This window comes from Castor canadensis, chromosome 10 (assembly GCF_047511655.1).
Source record: "Castor canadensis chromosome 10, mCasCan1.hap1v2, whole genome shotgun sequence".
Classification (NCBI taxonomy): domain Eukaryota; kingdom Metazoa; phylum Chordata; class Mammalia; order Rodentia; family Castoridae; genus Castor; species Castor canadensis.
The window spans coordinates 64,165,610-64,182,632 of record NC_133395.1 but is presented as its reverse complement, the minus strand read 5'-3'; the positions used below and the strand labels follow the sequence as shown (position 1 = coordinate 64,182,632).

At 34.6% G+C, this 17,023-nt stretch overlaps 1 protein-coding gene across 4 annotated transcripts in view; it reads left to right on the top strand.

Moving 5' to 3' along the window:
* The window catches only part of Ints6 (integrator complex subunit 6), a 77,233-nt gene that overhangs the window by 21,936 nt on the left and 38,274 nt on the right, over positions 1–17,023 (top strand). For 2 of the 4 annotated variants that reach the window (XM_074043453.1, XM_074043450.1), the window contains exon 4: positions 1,738–1,827. The exons of 1 other annotated variant lie outside the window; for it this stretch is intronic. In XM_074043453.1, the coding sequence (XP_073899554.1) occupies positions 1,738–1,827 (90 nt within the window). Of the gene's footprint in view, positions 1–1,737; positions 1,828–11,157; positions 11,317–17,023 lie in introns of those variants that run through there. One more of the 4 variants, XM_020166470.2, reaches the window with a different exon arrangement.

Below are 17,023 nucleotides of genomic sequence, written 5' to 3'. Positions count from 1 at the left end.
AGCCTGTGGTCTTTTAGAAGTGCAGAATCTTAGTCTCCAGTCCAAACTCAGAAGCTTCATTCAAGATCTCTAACAATACACGTTAAAATTTGTCATTTACTATTATACATCACACCCAACAAAGCTTCATTCAGATTTTGCTACTATTAATAGCAGAGAATTTGGTCTTTCAGTTTTCCTCCCTCTCCCTCTCTTTTCCCCCCACTTCACTTCCTGTTTTTTGAGATGGTGTCTCACTGAGTTGTTCAAGCCAACTTTGAACTCGGGCTCAAGTGATCCTCTCACCTCAGACTCCCAAGTGAGTGCCTATGCCATTGCACCAGGTGGCATCTTCGGTGTCAAACATAGGCTTTACCCTCTTGAAGCACTTACCCTGTGGGCTTACAGTGTTTTGTTTTGTTTTGTTTTGTTGACAGCACTTTTTAAAGGACTATATGGAATGTGCTTAAGATTTCAACTGAGAACCATTTATATGTAAAAGGAAAGCTTAGGTTTGTCTGAGTCTCTCACAGAATTTGTCATCTAAAACTGATCCTAGTGCCCAGCATTGTCTGGTTGAGATTTGAATAGAAGGTATTAGATGATTGCACCTTATATAGAGAGCATTTGAGAGCTACACGCCATTTTGTTCTATTGCTTCTTCTGACATTGTTTTTTATTCCTCTTCCCAGGCAGTTTCTTTAGGTAGTCATTCTCAGTTTTAACTATTTGTCTTAGACTGTTGCTACATTTTGCTAAGCTCTGGGTAGCCTTAGTATTACGGAGAACTGGTTCATATAATCTGTCTATGTATACACTTAGTCATCTGTTCAGACCTTTTGATTGCAAGTGCAGATTCTGGTAGTATTTACATACTCTCTTATTTTCCTCCTTAAGAAAATTTCTCAGGGGCTGGGTGTGGTGGTTCATGCCTATAGTCCTAGCTATTGAAGGAGGTAGAGATTGTGTAAGTAGTGGTTTGAGGCTAGCCTGGGAAAAAAGTTAGACCCCCATCTCAACAAATAATTTGAGCATTGTGGTACATAGCTGTAATCCTAATTATGTAGGGTAGGTGGGAAGATTGAGATCCCAGGCTCCCTTCCCCCCAGGGCAAAATCACAAGACTCTATCCCAATCTAACTGAAGCAAAAAAGCACTGGGGGCATGACTTAATTGGTAGAGCACCTGCCAAGTTGGAGGCCTGAGTTCAAAGTCCAGTACTGTCACATACACACAACACACATGCAAAGTGTCTCAGAAAGTATTGACTTTGAGATAGGGTCTCAATATGTAGGGCATGCCAGCCTACAACTCACTGTGTAGCCCAAATCGGCGGGGAACTTACTATGTAGCCCTGGCTGTACTCATTATCCTTCTACCGCAGCCTCCCAAGTGCTGGGATTACAGGTATGTACCACCACATCCAGCTCTAGTACTGTCTTTTTATTACTGCAATTTATAATAGCCTAAAACAGTCAAATTTCTAGAATGCAACTCCTAGGGTTCCACTGTGCCAACCCAGAAATCTGTCTACCTTATTCTACTTGTTTAGGGTTAACCACTGTTTGGTTTATGTCCTTTCAAATCTTTCTTAAAATGTACAATTAGGATATGTTATTTTCACAATTAACAAAAAAGAGATTGTGTAGATTCAAGGGGGAAAAACACACATTCTATTCTGAGATTTGGCATTTTAGTGAAAAAAAAAATTAAACCAAGTCTAAACCTTAATATGATCAATGTGTTGTTTGACTTTAGGGAAGAAACCCTTTTTTCTTGGAACCAGCAATAATTATTACAATTACTGATGGAAGTAAGTTGACAACTACCAGTGGAGTCCAGGATGAGGTAAGTTATACTTATATCACATGGGTTATGTAAATGTAGTTGAAAAAAGTCTTTATTTGTATATACACTGTAAGGTTTTAAACACTTTCTAATAGATTCTCTCTTTGGCTGTTGATGCAGTGCAGAGTGATCTGTTTCCTAGGACTCATTTACCCTCATTGTAGGAGTAGTCACCATATTTTCTTGAATGGGAATCCTTTCTGTGAGAAGCTTTTTGAGCGTACCTCTCACCTCAATTATATATGAATTTATGAGTTCACGAGAGAAGACAGTGTCAGTTGTATACTAAATATTTGTAAGATGAATTCTTATTTTTAGTTTTAAAAAATGTAAACATTGTAGTAATTTCCATTTTTCAATGGATTGTTCTGATTGACTAGCATTACCGACAAATGCTTGAGGTAAATCAGTTTTTAAGGAGGAAAGGCTTATTTTGGATCTACAGATTCAGAGGTTTCAGTCCATAGTCAGTAATCTTTGTGGCTTTTGGGCCTGTGGCAAGATAGCACATTATGGTAGAGCAATGTGGAGGAAGAAAGAGAGCAGAAAAGACTTGCCACCAAGTATATCCTTCAAGGGCACACCCCAGTGATCTAACTTCCTTCAGCTGGGCTCCATGCTTTAAAGGTCCCACGTCTTCCCAAACAGCACCATGGGCTGTGGACCAAGACTTTTAATATGTGGGCCCTTTGGAGACATTTCAGACCCAAACCATACCAATTGTGTGGAGACCCCTAGGCTAGAGTACAGTGAAGCCAAAAGGAGATTAAAATTAGGAAAAGTGAAGATTTTTGTGGTCTTTAATGCAGTATAAGTAATTCAGAACTAACCTTATGTATTCTCTACCAGCATGCATTATGCAGAATTGATATGTGTGTGGTATGGTAGGATGAATACAGTAAATAAATAAAAAAAAAAACTTAAAGGGATTTTTTTACTGTAGCAGTTGAACTACTTTTGAATTTTTTTTATGTATATTGATATAGAAAGGTGATGTTTTTTAGACTGCTGTCTTTGCTGTTTGCATTTGTTTTAGTATCTTATTTTCAATTCCTTTAATATCTAAGGGTTTGATAAAATGGGAAAAGTATAGATTTTTATGTTCAATAAGTTTTAGAATTATTTTCTGTGTGATATTGTGGAATGTAAATTACGGAGTAGGGCTTGCAGTTTCTATTCTTGGTGCAAATACTTTCTAACAGTGAGCTTTATATTAGTGACCCAACTTTCCTCAATCCCTGCCTTATCAGTGAAATAAAGATATTATTCTCGCCTTACTTCATAGGGTTGTTGAAAGTGTAAAATGAAGTAATGCATATGAAAGCACTTGGCAGACTATAAATTATATAGTATCATTCTGTCATGAAGTAATGGGACCAATAAAGAATTATGATTGCTTGATCTTGATTTGGGGAAGAAAGCTGGAATTATTTTGTTTGAGCAGTTGATATTAAAGAGAATTTAGGATATAATTCATTGAGATAGAGCGAAAATATTTAGATACATTATAATCCATAGTTAAATAATTTTTAGTCTATATATAATTACCATACTTGATAGCTAAACTTAAATGGGTTATTGGACTTTCTTAGACTTTGTTGACATGTATAGCCATGTCAACTTAGTTGACATCATCTTGCCACAATCAGGTACAGACATACATACCCATAAACACAAGCAATAGAAATGTCACTTAGATTTGGAATTCTCAAGTTAGTTTTCTCTTAATATGACTGATATTAATTAATGCCTTTATCCAAGTTTATTTTGTATTAATTACAAGTCTTTTGGGTTTTTTACCTTAATGATTTTGGTTGAAACATAATGTTTTCTATTGTAAAACATTTCTACATGGAAGGTTATCCACTCAAGGTGCTGTGTCTATTGCCTTTGTAGAAATGCCTTTGGGGGAGCAATATATTTTGTTCCCATATATCTGCATCTGTTTTTTGTTTTGTTTGTAAAATTTGTCTTGTGGGACCTCCTAGTTTCAAAATATCTTGAAATGTATGTGCATATTGGAATTGCTCACCTTTCTTCCTAGGTACTTCCTTGGGAAGGATATTTGAGAAGTGTGGCTGTGTACTTACAATATCTCAATCCTAACTTGCAAATAAGTTTGGGAAGATTTACCTGTGGGTAGGGATCCTCCCTTTATTTCTTTTCTGTCTTCTACATTATTTAATATAGTACTGAGAACAGAGCTCACATTTTTAAAAACTATTAATTATGGACATTGTTGTATTAAATCTGGTAGTCAAGTTCAAAATTGATTCCTGTTGCTACTTTTCTGAGGCAGAAGGATCATTTATTTTAAGGCAAAGGTTTATTTTGATTATGAAGTTAGAATATAGGTCCATGAGCTGTTTTAATGTTCAGGTTTAAGAATGTCTTTGATCTCCTTCACTTCTTTTTTCTTCTTGTATGGGGATTGAACCCAGATTCTAGTTTATGCTAAGCAAGTGCTTTACTACAGTTACACCCCCAGCCTATGTTGTCCTTAATGTTAAAAGAAGACTTGTCTTGTTGGCGGCAGAGAGAGAGAATGTACCCTAGATGTACATATTGTTACTAAATTTTGGCTAAAATATTGTGAAGTATCCTACCCTAAGTATTAAATTATGTGATTCATTTTAAGGAGCCTTTTAATTTATAGAAATGCATAAACACTTTTTTTTTTGTGTTGCTCTTGTGTGTATATGTGCAGTGTTATAGGTGTGCGTAGATATATGGTCTATATTGCTACAGTTCCTACTAGGGAATAACAATTTTGACTTTATCTTTATCTTCAAATCTTTAGCCTTTGCCTGTGGCAAAACTTAGTTCTTTATATTTATTGAGTGAGTGAATGTGTCAGTAATTTCTATTTTAGGGTTGTGTATGTAATTTTTGACTGACTATGGTTACTGTTGATGTGATCTATCACTACTTATGAATAAGTATGTTCCAGCCACTTGATAGTCTTCGCTTGAGAGTCATGTCATCTCCTGTGGTATATAATATCTGTTCTTAGTGCTGTTTTTAGAAGTAACCAACCTTGTGCTTTCAAATCATCTTCATAGCATATGAAGAAATACAGAATTTAATTTTTGGTCTTATCTTTTATTTTACAAATGGGGTAATTGAGATCCAGGGAAGTAAAGTGATTCGCTTGGGTTATAGCATTTGTTATTATTGAAATCTAGATTAAAATTTATCTAAGTTCCAAAGACATATCAGCCTCTCCATACCAGTGATTTTTCTCCCTGATATACCCATGCCTCTTTGATCCTGTTGTATGTTCTTAAACTTTACCTTATATTTATCTGAGTTCTTATTTTTCTACTTTAGCTTTCTATGCAGGTATGACATAGCTACTTTGTTCTTATTCACTTCCATGAATCACTATTATGGCCAGAGCATTTCTAGGCAATGAAGATAACAAAGATGAACAGGATGGATTTCTGGTTCTTAAGTTCCCAGTCTTATGGGGAGATGGCTTGTTAAATGGTTTTATGAGTGATAAAATAGATGCCAAGGGTATGGTGGAAGCACTAAAGAAGTGGATTCACCTCATACTAAGTGTAGTTTAATGCTACCTATCTTGTTTATAGTTTTATATGTCAAATTCTGTGTAACGTGAACTTCACGTTAAAACTTTATCAAAATTTGAGTTTTGATAGACTAAATTCAAAGATTTTAGAAATAATTTGATATACTTTGTGGCTCATTGTTTCTATCTGATACACATATATATAAAGAAAATTGTTTTGAGCCTCATATTATGACTTGAGCTGCCTAAGAAGATACAGGCCAAAATGATCCAATTTCTTGTAACTTGTTTGTCAAAAGAATAATAGGAATACCATGCCCTCTGTGACACTTCATTACTTAGCATTGTGTTATGAGTTAGAAGAGTAATAGTGTATTATGGATGAAAATATTGAGCTGCGTGTGATCATTTTTATATTAATTCATGACTAACTGCTTGGGCTTCATTTAATGGAAGTCTCAGCTGTTGTTTAAGGTGTCAAATGTGTTTCTAGTTTACTATATTTGGATAACACTGCCTAGGAGTTTTAATGACAGTCTGGATTGGAAGTGTATGTGTGTTACTTTGGCCTTTATACAGCTATTTGATTAAAATTGGTATTTGCAGTATTTTCACTTATGAGGAGGAATGGATTAGGTATGGTTAAATTTTCATACACAGGAAAACTGTACTCCTTACTCGCATAGAATTTTTGATGTTGATAAACATACCTGGGGCCAAATACTCATAAGTCACTCATAAGTCATGATAATGCATTACTGATGTATCAAATGTTTTGGTAGAATTACCAAATTGTGATTAGAATTATTGAAAACAATTTTCTGGTTTTTATTTCCTGCAAAGATCTTCCTATACTGGGTTGCAATGGAAAACTGTTCTGTACTTTGATTCCAGAAACACGTGGTTAACTACATTGCTCAGTAAAGTAGCCCAGAAGAAATACTGCCAGTACCTTCTTAGTAATGAATGACATTCCAGGACAGTGTAGCAGCTATTTTTCTCTTCTTCAAAGTGCTAATAGTACTAAGTACTGTTCTCTTTTAAATATTGAGATTTCTGTATGCTGAAGAAGTCCTCTGCTTCTCTGTATCAATATTATGTTTGCACTGGAGACTAACATTTTAGAGAAGGTATTTACAGACAAAAACTATTGGCTTTGTAACAATAAGTTTTTGCTGTTTTACTAGATTTCCATGTTTTTAAGGTCAACTATGGCAACTGCTTTTATTGAACTTCTTGGGCAGATGTTTTTACTCAATTAGGACATGTGTATATAGAAAAAGAATATCAGTAATCTTAGCTGTGGATTCAAATGGTTATAGGTTGATGTCTTTTTCAAGTTGTTCTCAAAAGTTGATAGAAAAGTTCATTACTTTTTGATACATGAATTGGTTTAGTGATTTTTCTGGATCATTCTTGTCACTATAAATGACTTTACTTCAACTAGCAAGGATTTATAAATATGGCTTGGCTTTGCCTGCTAATGATTAAAAGATAGTCTAGAATTTTTCAAAATTGTTCTAGTATTTAGTGATGCAGAAACCACAGCCCCTTTGCTCCTAAAATATTTTTATTCACTAAAATTGCCAAAAATATGTATCAAAGACTATCAAAACTATTTTAATTGTGTAAAAAAAGACTTTAAAACACATATGAAGACTTTAAAACACTTAGAATTCTGGGGAATGTTCTCTTTTAAAAAGATGTCTAAGGAATCTTGAAGGATAACCATAGTAATATGGTAGAACGTATGTATTAAACCTTCTGTGTAAATGTGTTTCTGACCTTTTATGTTTATCTTTTAGTAGCTTCTTGGTGTAGATATTACTAGGGACTTAGTAACAATCTCAAGATTAGTGTCTTTCTGATTTGTGATACAAATATTCTAAACTTGTATTTTACTATATATATTAGTCTATCAATTAAATTTTCTAAGAACATCTAATAAGAATTTGTTGGATGCAGCTCACTTACATTTTCTATCCATATCTTTGGCCCTGTTTTCTCAGCCCCTAGATTTACTACTGTTATTGTGTTATAGAAGTGTATATATCGCATTTATTACTTTATTGAAAATATATAAGAAAACATACAAAGAAACTAACAAACTATTTAAATTTAATAGAGTGTATTTTCACCAATTTACATTTGCAGTAATATACTTTTTCAAGGTAATGTGGTAAGAATAACTTAAGGAATGCTTCTAGACAGTAAAGTAATTAAAAAGAAATGCTGATTGATCACTCTAATGAAACTCCATGACAGGAGTAATCTGTTACCTAGAATTCTGTGGTAGATACATCAAAATAGTTTTATTCAGAGAGTACACCTGCGTTTATTAGCCAGTCAGAACCAATAAACAATAAAGAGATTCTACACATGTAAGGAAAGTCTCATTTAGAGACATTTCCATTACTGTGTGATTCTAGCTCTATCATAAATAGACTGTGATAGTTACAATAGTAGCTTTCAAATGGCTAGGTGATCAAAATCACCTAGTGTGCTTTGTAAAATATACATGCCTCAGCTCTAATTCTGGTTCGGTTGATAATGGGCAGGAAACAGGGAATCGGTATTTGGTAAAGTGTGTCAGTTGATTCTGATGTATATCAAATTTGAAAACTTTTAAGTTTTAGAATACAATATAATTGCAAATATAAAATACATAAAAAGCATGTGTAAGTGTACAACTTTTATAAAACAGTATAGAAATGTTTTGACTTACAAGGCCAGCATGCAGCTTATTTTAAGATACAAATAATTTTTGACCTTTAGAATTGTCACACTTTGGAATAGTTTCCAAGGGTTGTGGAATTGGCCTTCCATGAATATTTTTAATGGGATCATTTCTAATCTGTTGATAAGGTTTAGAATAGATTATTGGGTTTTGTGCCAACATCAGTCAATCTGAAGTTATTGCTTATAGTGTGTTGTATTGAAGACTTAGAATTTGAGTGTAAGATGGGATAGAGGAGGAAACCACCTGCTCAGAAGTAGGGAGTAACTAATTCATACATGCAGCCATGTATTTGCTGTCTTTGGCTTAAGAGTGCTTATCCAACTGATTATATTAGTATTCTGGTATCTTTACTAAGCTATAATTCTTGGTTTGAATGTTTGCGTAATTAGCATCATTTAAGATATATCCCTAACCCTGATGAGGGCAATTTATAAAGAGTTGGTGATAGTTATACTTACTTTTCTGGAGTTTCCTAAAATTCATTCATTCCTTCTAGAATGAATTCTTATTTTGAATTGTTGAAGTATATTTTAGGTTACTTCAGCAGTAATTTCCCTGTGTTGTATAATAGCTGTGGTTATAAAGATGGTGGCAGCACCATCTTTATATTCTAGGTACTGGGCTCACAAAGATGAAATTAAGCAAGGCTCTTACCTCTAGAAATCATACTGTCTTTGAAAATAGGCAAGTAAATAAGCATTTGTAGTACATTGAGAAATCTCATGACAGAAAGAAACTGAAGGTTCTGAGAGGTCATAAAGAAAGGAGCTAAGTGTTAACAGAAGAGTACGGAATTAAGCCGTGACATTTTAGAAAGCAGGAACATATGCTAAAGTATCAAGACATGAGAACAGTGTAGTAGATTATGATTTGTATGACTGGAGTATGAAAAGTATAGGTAGGAGTGGATGCTTAAAAATGCAGGGTAGAGGACAGGTGATATGTGATACTGCCGTAACAGGGCTTCTTTTTGTTAATATTTGCAGAGGAGATATTGAAGATTTTAAGCAATCACATGATAATGTTTGTATTTTAGTTAGGTTACTCTGCCAACCAGGTGAATGAAGAGAGATTGAAGGGTAGTGCTAGAGAGGACGACAAATCGTAGAGGTTGGATAGGCACATGAGGCAGGTTTTCAAAGATGATATGCTAGTAGGTAGGAGAGAAAAAAAGCAAAGTGCTTCATGGGGGTTCTGAACTTGGGAGTCTATACTTGGGCTTCAGCTGGCTTCTGTGAATTTCTTTAAATCATATCTAAGCATTGTCTTTTTCTGGGGAGAAGTTCATGGCTTTTTTCTGTTTTTATGAATGCTTTTCTTTTTTCTTTTCCTTTTTTACGATACTGGGGTTTGAACTCAAGGCTCGTGTTTGGTAGGCAGGCACTGTACCACTTGAACCACATTCTCAGTCCTCTTTTTCTTTTTTTTGAAAAAGTCTGGCTGTGTAGCTAGGCTGGCTTGAAACTCACAATCCTTCTGTTTAAGACTCCTTAGTGCTGGAATTACTGGTGTGTGCCACCACATACAGCTTATAGTTATTAATCATATTTTCAAAAAAGCAAAACAACAGTAATCCCTCTCCCCCCTCACACACAATGGTCTAGTAGTTTTTCCAGGATTCTGACTTGGGTATCTGTGTGGGTGCTGGTATCATTAATTGCGATATGGGACATAATATGATAAAGTAGAAGAAAGTAAGGTAAAATAATTGACAGACAAAATATTATTACCTTTAGGGCAAGAATGTTTTAAAAGAGTTAGGAACCACTTTTAGAATAATTCCTTCAAAGACTTTTCTTTTTTTTTTTTGATGATAGGGTCTCACTAAGTAGTCTCGAATTCGAGATCTTCCTGATTCCTCCCAAGTATTGGGGTTAAAGCAAGTGTCAACACACTCAGTGCTCAAGGACTGTTTCTTACTATTCATTTATTTATTTATTTGTTTGTTTTGGTGCTACTTGGGGGCACCTTCTAGGCAGGTGCTCTACCATTTCAACCATGCCTGCAGCCCTTTTTCTTGCCTTTTAACATTTTATTTTAGGAAAAATATTTAAAAAGGAAATGAGCCTTATTTTATCTCTGGATTCTGATAGTTAGAATTTTTATTTTGAGGCAGATTAAATAAATAAACCTAACTCATTCTGTGAATTTATCATCTTAATTTAAAAAATTTTTAGTTTAAGAACATAATGACTTGACTATTTAAAATTGCCAAGGACTGGGAGTATGGTCCAATTGGTATTGCACCTGCCTAGCAAGCTTGAAGTCCTGAGTTTAAACCCCAGTACTCCTAAAAAAAATATATATATATATATATATATATATTTTTTTTTTTTTTTTTTTTTTTTTGGGAAAAAAATTGCACATTTTGGATGGGAGGACAGTTGAAAATGTTAGAGCACTGTCTAGCACATGTGAGGTCTTGAGTTCAAACCCCAGTACTGCCAAAAACAAAACAACAAATAAAATTGCTTATTTCAGGCATTAACATCGACATTCAACAAATGTTGGAACAAGAGTTTGTGTGTGTGTGTGAATGAATGTGTTACACCCTTGTAACTTTTCTGTTAAATTCAGCCTCTTTGGGTATTTAATGCCTCTGAGTCAGATTACAATTTGAGACGAAAAAATGTTAAGTGTTTGGTGTCCTGATGGGGCACTACCATGAAAGCATTAGGCTGCTGGTTATTTATAAATACCTTGATTATACTTATTTGGTTTTGTTCCCATAGCTATTTTAATTTCCACTTTCAGCTGTTCTTTTAGGACGTAATACAGTAGATTTAAAAATTTTTAGATTTGTATATTAGGAATCAACTTTGTGTATAGCAAGTGGAACAATTTTGAAGCTATAGTCTTTATATCAAAGCAAGGCTGTATTTTGATCTAGACAAGGCTGTATTTTTCCCCACGCTCTTTCTTTTCAGATTGAATTACTGATTTTTCCCCCCTTTGTTTTGTTTGTTGTGGTTTTGATGTTTTTTTTCCTTTCAGCTAAAGGAGCAGCCCAGTGGTTTTCAAGAAGTGCCAAAGTGCACTGACTGTCTCATGATGACTGGTGCCTCAGGGAGGGTCGTGATTCCTGGATACAGGATCGACCTGATCCTGGATGTCACTTCAAGCAGTCAGATCGTGGGGAAAAGCCTTGTCTAATGGCTAGCCTTCCTCAAAAGTCTGATGCTAGTCATCTCAGAAGGCCTCAGAAAAAGCCTTAAAGGTGAGCAGAGTAGAGTGTAGTTCTCTCTGGGGACTGTGACAATTTGTTGGAGAATCTGATTCAATGTAGACTGACAAACTTAACCTGATAAGTTCAGGTTCAATTGGTAAATTAATTTTAAGCTTATAAAGTTGTTGATGATGATCAGACCCCAAATTCTGAGTTAAGATCTATGCAGGAGGAATTTTCGTTATTTTCTGGGCTCTTCAGAGCCTCAGTTTAGTATTTGTTCTCTTAGTCAGACGTAGCATTGCTATTGTAGCTAAGCAACTCTTTGATCACAAAATTATATTAACTTGTTAGTGAGAAAAAGATAAAAAAATTTAACTAATGAGGTATTCTCTTAGTTTATATATTTATCAGGCAGTTGCTTCAGGGGTTGGAAGGACACGTTTACTTTTGACTTGTCTATTGTAATAAACTTTAAAAAATAGCTATTCTGGGTGTGGTGGTGCATGCCTGTAATCCTAGCACTAAGGAGGCTGAGTCAGGAGAGTCATGAGTTCAAGGCTAGCCTGGGCTATATATATATAGCAAGACCTGTCTCAGAAACAAAGAAAAACTTGTCTACCTTTGAAGTGGTTTAGATGTTTATGTGGCTCATATTTCATTGCATGCAGCTTAAAGAATGTTAGTACTACTACCTGCTTCACTTAAATAACATTTTTAGCATCATGAAAAGAGTCTTAAGAGATGTTTTGAGCATTTCCATTTGGAAAAGTTTTAATTGTCACATTCTCTGTGATTTGAAACACAGAACTCACTGTTCATTAATAACCTTGAGTGCTAAGTTTAATAGACTCAAAACTTGTCCTGAGATCTACTTTTATTTTTAAATTTTTTTATTTGAGCCACCTTTACTAGTAAAAAATAATATGGGCATGTACCATTACCAGTGTGCATACGTTTTTAAATTTAGATAGCATGTATGTCAGGTCTGGGTGGGGGGGGTGTGTATCTCAGTGGCAGAATGCTTGTGGAGTTGGCAGGGTCCTGGATTTAATCCCCAGTACTGACAAAAAAAAATCTATGTCTATATATATCACTGTTGTACAGATGTTATATTAGAAAACATATACAAAAACAGAAATTAAAAAAGGTGAGATGAAAAATATATCCAAAAGAGGTTCTGAAATTTTCTCCCTTCACAACATAAATTGTGATGTGTACCAGAGGTTGGCAAACTTTTAAAGTGCCAGATTGTGACTATTTTAGGCATTTCAATACACATGATGTCAGTTAGAATTCTCAACTCTGCTCTTGTAGGACAGAAGCAACCATATATGTTAAATGAATGACGATGGCTGTGTTTAATAAAATCTTATTTACAAAGATAGGCTTTGACTGGATTGGGCTGGTGGGCCAGAGTTTGCTGAACCCTGAAATTTCCCTCTTTTGTAGATCACTGCCATAGACCTTGGAATTGTGTTGGACTACTTCTGTTAGGTCCTTTCCATATCAGTTTTAGAGTGGGTTGTGTCCATGCAATTGATCTTCCTTAATAAAATGGGCAGAATATCAATAGTAGTCAGAAGGTACTCAGTATAATCTAACAAATACTTACTGAACAGCAATGAAGTTCAGACACAATTAGGTGTTAGGTCATAAGTTTGGTAAGAGAGTTAGGTAACGTTAGATCATGGTGTAAAAAGTAAAAGCTGATGGGTACTGTTGAGAAAGTGAGGCAGGAGCTGACTGTGGGAAATGTCCCCAGATGGACTTTTGGAAGATTACTTTGACTTTTTGAGATAGTGTGTGCAAAGGCATAAAGGTGTTAGAAAGGAGTTTGGGGGAAACCTTATGTACCTCAGTACTGGTAGCTGGCAAAGTGTTCAAGACAAAAGCAGCAAGAAATGAAATGGATTGATTGGTATGGCCTATACATGTTTGCTCTCCTAAGGAGCTTGGACTACTACTGCCTTACAGGTTGGTGGAACCAGGCAAGATTTTAGTAGAGGAGAAAATGATCAATTTGCATTTTAGAAATATAGTGGCAATGGTATAGAATATATGGGAGTGGATTTTTTTGGCAAGTCACCTGATTTTCTTTCCTCATAAAAGAGGATATAATTGTTTATGGGCTGATTTATGATAGACTAAAACATAGAAACTTGAAATAATATTTAGCAATAAAAGGAATGAACTGCTAACTTGCTACAACATGAACATTAAAAACAGATGAAAAAAACTGCATATGGTGTGATTCCATATAAATGGAATTGTGATGGAATCAACATAAGGTAGATTAGTGGTTGTCTAGGGATAGAGTGAACTAACCACCAATGGGCACAGGAATCTTTTTAAGGTATTGAAACTGTTCTAAAACTGTATACTGATGATAATTGTATAACTCTGAACTTCATAAAAATCATTGCACTGTACCCTTAAAGTGGATGAAATTTGATAATTAATTATACCTCAATAAAGTTGTTAAAAATTAGACTTTACCATTTGATGGGGCAAAATTTTATTAGTATTTCCATGTTACTGGTTGCCAAGTAATTGCTGTTTCCTCTGAGCAAATATTTACCTTAATCTTTGCAACTGAATAAAACATTATTTTTTAATTTTAAACTTGGAAGGTATGTATTGCAACTGTGGTGTATAACAGTAGGAACTACCAACTACAGAATTTGTAAAATTTATAGAATTTACTTCAACTTTAATAATTTCATAATTTTCCTTTCCTTATTAAGAGAAGAGCCTTCTTTAGTGCTTAATTTGCTTTCTAAAAAGTTGGAAATAGTGAAATTTACTTGATATATTTTCAAAGGAATACTTGGTAAGGAAAGAACTCAGGTATGATGCTTTTAAATATATAAATTGTGTCTTCATAATCTTAACAGTCATAGAAAGTGGATAAACAGTGCAAAACAATTGGAAATGGGATAATTTCATTCAATAAATATTTATTGAGGGACTCGTATTTGTCGAGGCACTGTTTCTCAGGAATAGATTGTGAAGGATTCTTGCTATGTTACTTTATTTTGTTCCTGGCTGCCAAAATATATGAGGTTGAGTTGAATCATTAAGAAAGTGTATAAACTTAATTGTATAACTTTTGTTTACAAGGCAGTTTATCATCTCACTTCATTCTCAATTCTGTGACAGTGAGGAAAATGATGAAAGCTGATTCCCAGTATGAGAGGCAGAACTGGGACTTGACTGGGTTTTTTCTTTTTCTTCAAGTCTATTGCTCCACACTTTAGTGTGGGATTTAAACAAACAAACAAAAAGGAAAAAACGGCACTGTGCTACATAAGGCTAATTATATAGGTCAATGGAATAAAATTGAGCATCCAGAAATAAACTCATGCATTTTTTTTGTCAGTTGATTTTTGACAGGGGAGTCAAGACAGGTTAGTGAGAAAAGAATAACCTTAACAAATGGTCCTGGAACAATTGAGTATTATTCATATGAGAATGAAGTTGAATCCCCTACTTGATACTGTAGACAAAAATTAAATGGAAATAGACTGAAGACATAAATGTAAGATATGGAACTCTATAACTCTTAGAAGCACATAGATACAAATCTTCATAATTTAGGATTAGGCTTTTTTAGACATGACACTAGTAGCACAAATAAAAAATAGATACACGGGACTTTATCAAAATCAAGAACTTTTGAGTTTCAGAGGATATAGTCAAGAAAGTGAAAAGATAGTATCAAAATGGGAAAAACTATTTACAAATCATTTATCTGATAAGGGCCTACATCCACAATATATAAATAACTATTATAATTAAAGTACCCAAAGACAAAATAATGCAATTGAAAATGATCAGAGATTTTGATTAGATATTTCTCCAAAGTCATGCAAATGTTGAACAAGCACATGAAAAGATGCTCAGTACCATTAGTCATTAGGGAAGTACAAATCAAAGTTATAATGAGATCCTACTTCCTACCTACTATAGTAAAAAAAAGGTGGCAATAACAAATATTGGTGAGAATGTAGAGAAACTGGGACCTTCATACATTGCCAAAAAGAATGTAAAATGATGGAGCTGCTTTGGAAAATAGTTGGGCACTTTCTCAAAGCTACATGTTAGAGCTATCCTGTGACCCAGTAATTCTACTCCTGGATATATATCTTTTTAAAAAAAGAGAGAAAAGAAAATTTTTGTGTCCACAAAAAAACCTGTGAATGAATGCTACAGCAGCATTATTCATAATAGCCAAAGGTAGAAACAATCCAAATGTCCATCACCTGTGAGTCTAATAAACAAAATGCGGTATATACACAATGTATACTATTCCTCCTTTTAAAAAGGAATAAAATTATGATACACTTGCTGCAGTATGAATAAATAACTGAAAACACTCTTAAGTGAAATCAGCCAGATACAACAGGCCATGTACTGAAGGATTCCATTTAATTAAATGTCCAGAATAGGCAAAACCCATAGTAACAGAAGTAAGCGACTGCTAAGTGCTTAAGGGTAAGAGGAGGCTGCTCATGCACATGGGGTTACTTTTCAGGTGATGAAAATGTTTTGAAATTATGGTTGCATAACTGCCTTCTTGTGTCTGACACTCTAAAGAAATGAAACAAATGGGAAAAAATGTTGTCTTTACTCCTGCATGGCCTATTTCCCTCTCTATCTTATCTCCTTTTATAATAAATTTAGAAATTACATAATTTCTGATAGCATCTCCATTCCCGACCTCCTTTTTACTACTTACTGTGTTACAATCTGGTTTCTTACTCGCTTAGTAAAGCCAATAATAATTTCAACTTCTAAATCTAAATTTGCTTATTAATTTGTCTTTTCATGGTGTTTTGCTAGCAGTATTAAACACTCTTTTTTGGCTTTCTTTTGAGTCATGGTCTCACTATGTAGCCCAAACTGGCCATGAACTCACTATGTAGTGCTGGCCTCAAAGTCATACTCTTCCTGTCCCAGCCTTCTGAGTGCTGGAATTGCAGGCATATACCACCATGCCCAGCTTGGATACTGTTTCTTAAAACTTCTCTTGACCTCTGTGCTTAGATTTGTCTGGCTATCTTTTAGCTTTTTTATTCTGTTTTAATCCTTTTTCTTGACCTTAGTTTGTTTGCTTTTCCTTAAATGTTATTGGTAAAAGTTATACTTTCACCTTTTTACTGCTGTACTCTTTGGGCAGATTCCCACATTCATATGGCTTCATTCATCCATCAGTATGTATGGATTTCCAGCTATAAACAAATTCATATGATTTGTTTTGCTAGCTCTTATCTTTCTAATTGAGTTTTGAATCTCTTCTTCTGACCTTGGGATATCTTTCCTCCCTAGCAGCACAAAGTGCCTTTCATGATTCAGTTCCAACCTTTTCTGTGGTTTATTAACTTTATACTGCTTCTAAATGCTTTACCAACACTTAACTGTCCCCATTGTTCCCTGAGGACATCACTCTCAGTTACCAATGCCTGTTCTGTAACTGGAAAGCTTCCTATTCCCACATTTCTATTCCCCACACCTGCTCATTTACATTGAGATACTGGTCAGACGATACTTCCTGTGTACCTTTTCAATATTTGTTCTACTTTCTTCTCTATACTCCTAGAATTTAGTTCTTATTGCTGGATCTTATGTGAATCATGTTACCTGTTTACTTATCCTACTGCCATTAGACTTTGAGCTCCTGGAGAGCAAGGCCTCCTTCCTGTGCTTCTTTGAATTCCTGGATATAGATAGATAGGCCTTTTTATAAGTACTTGTG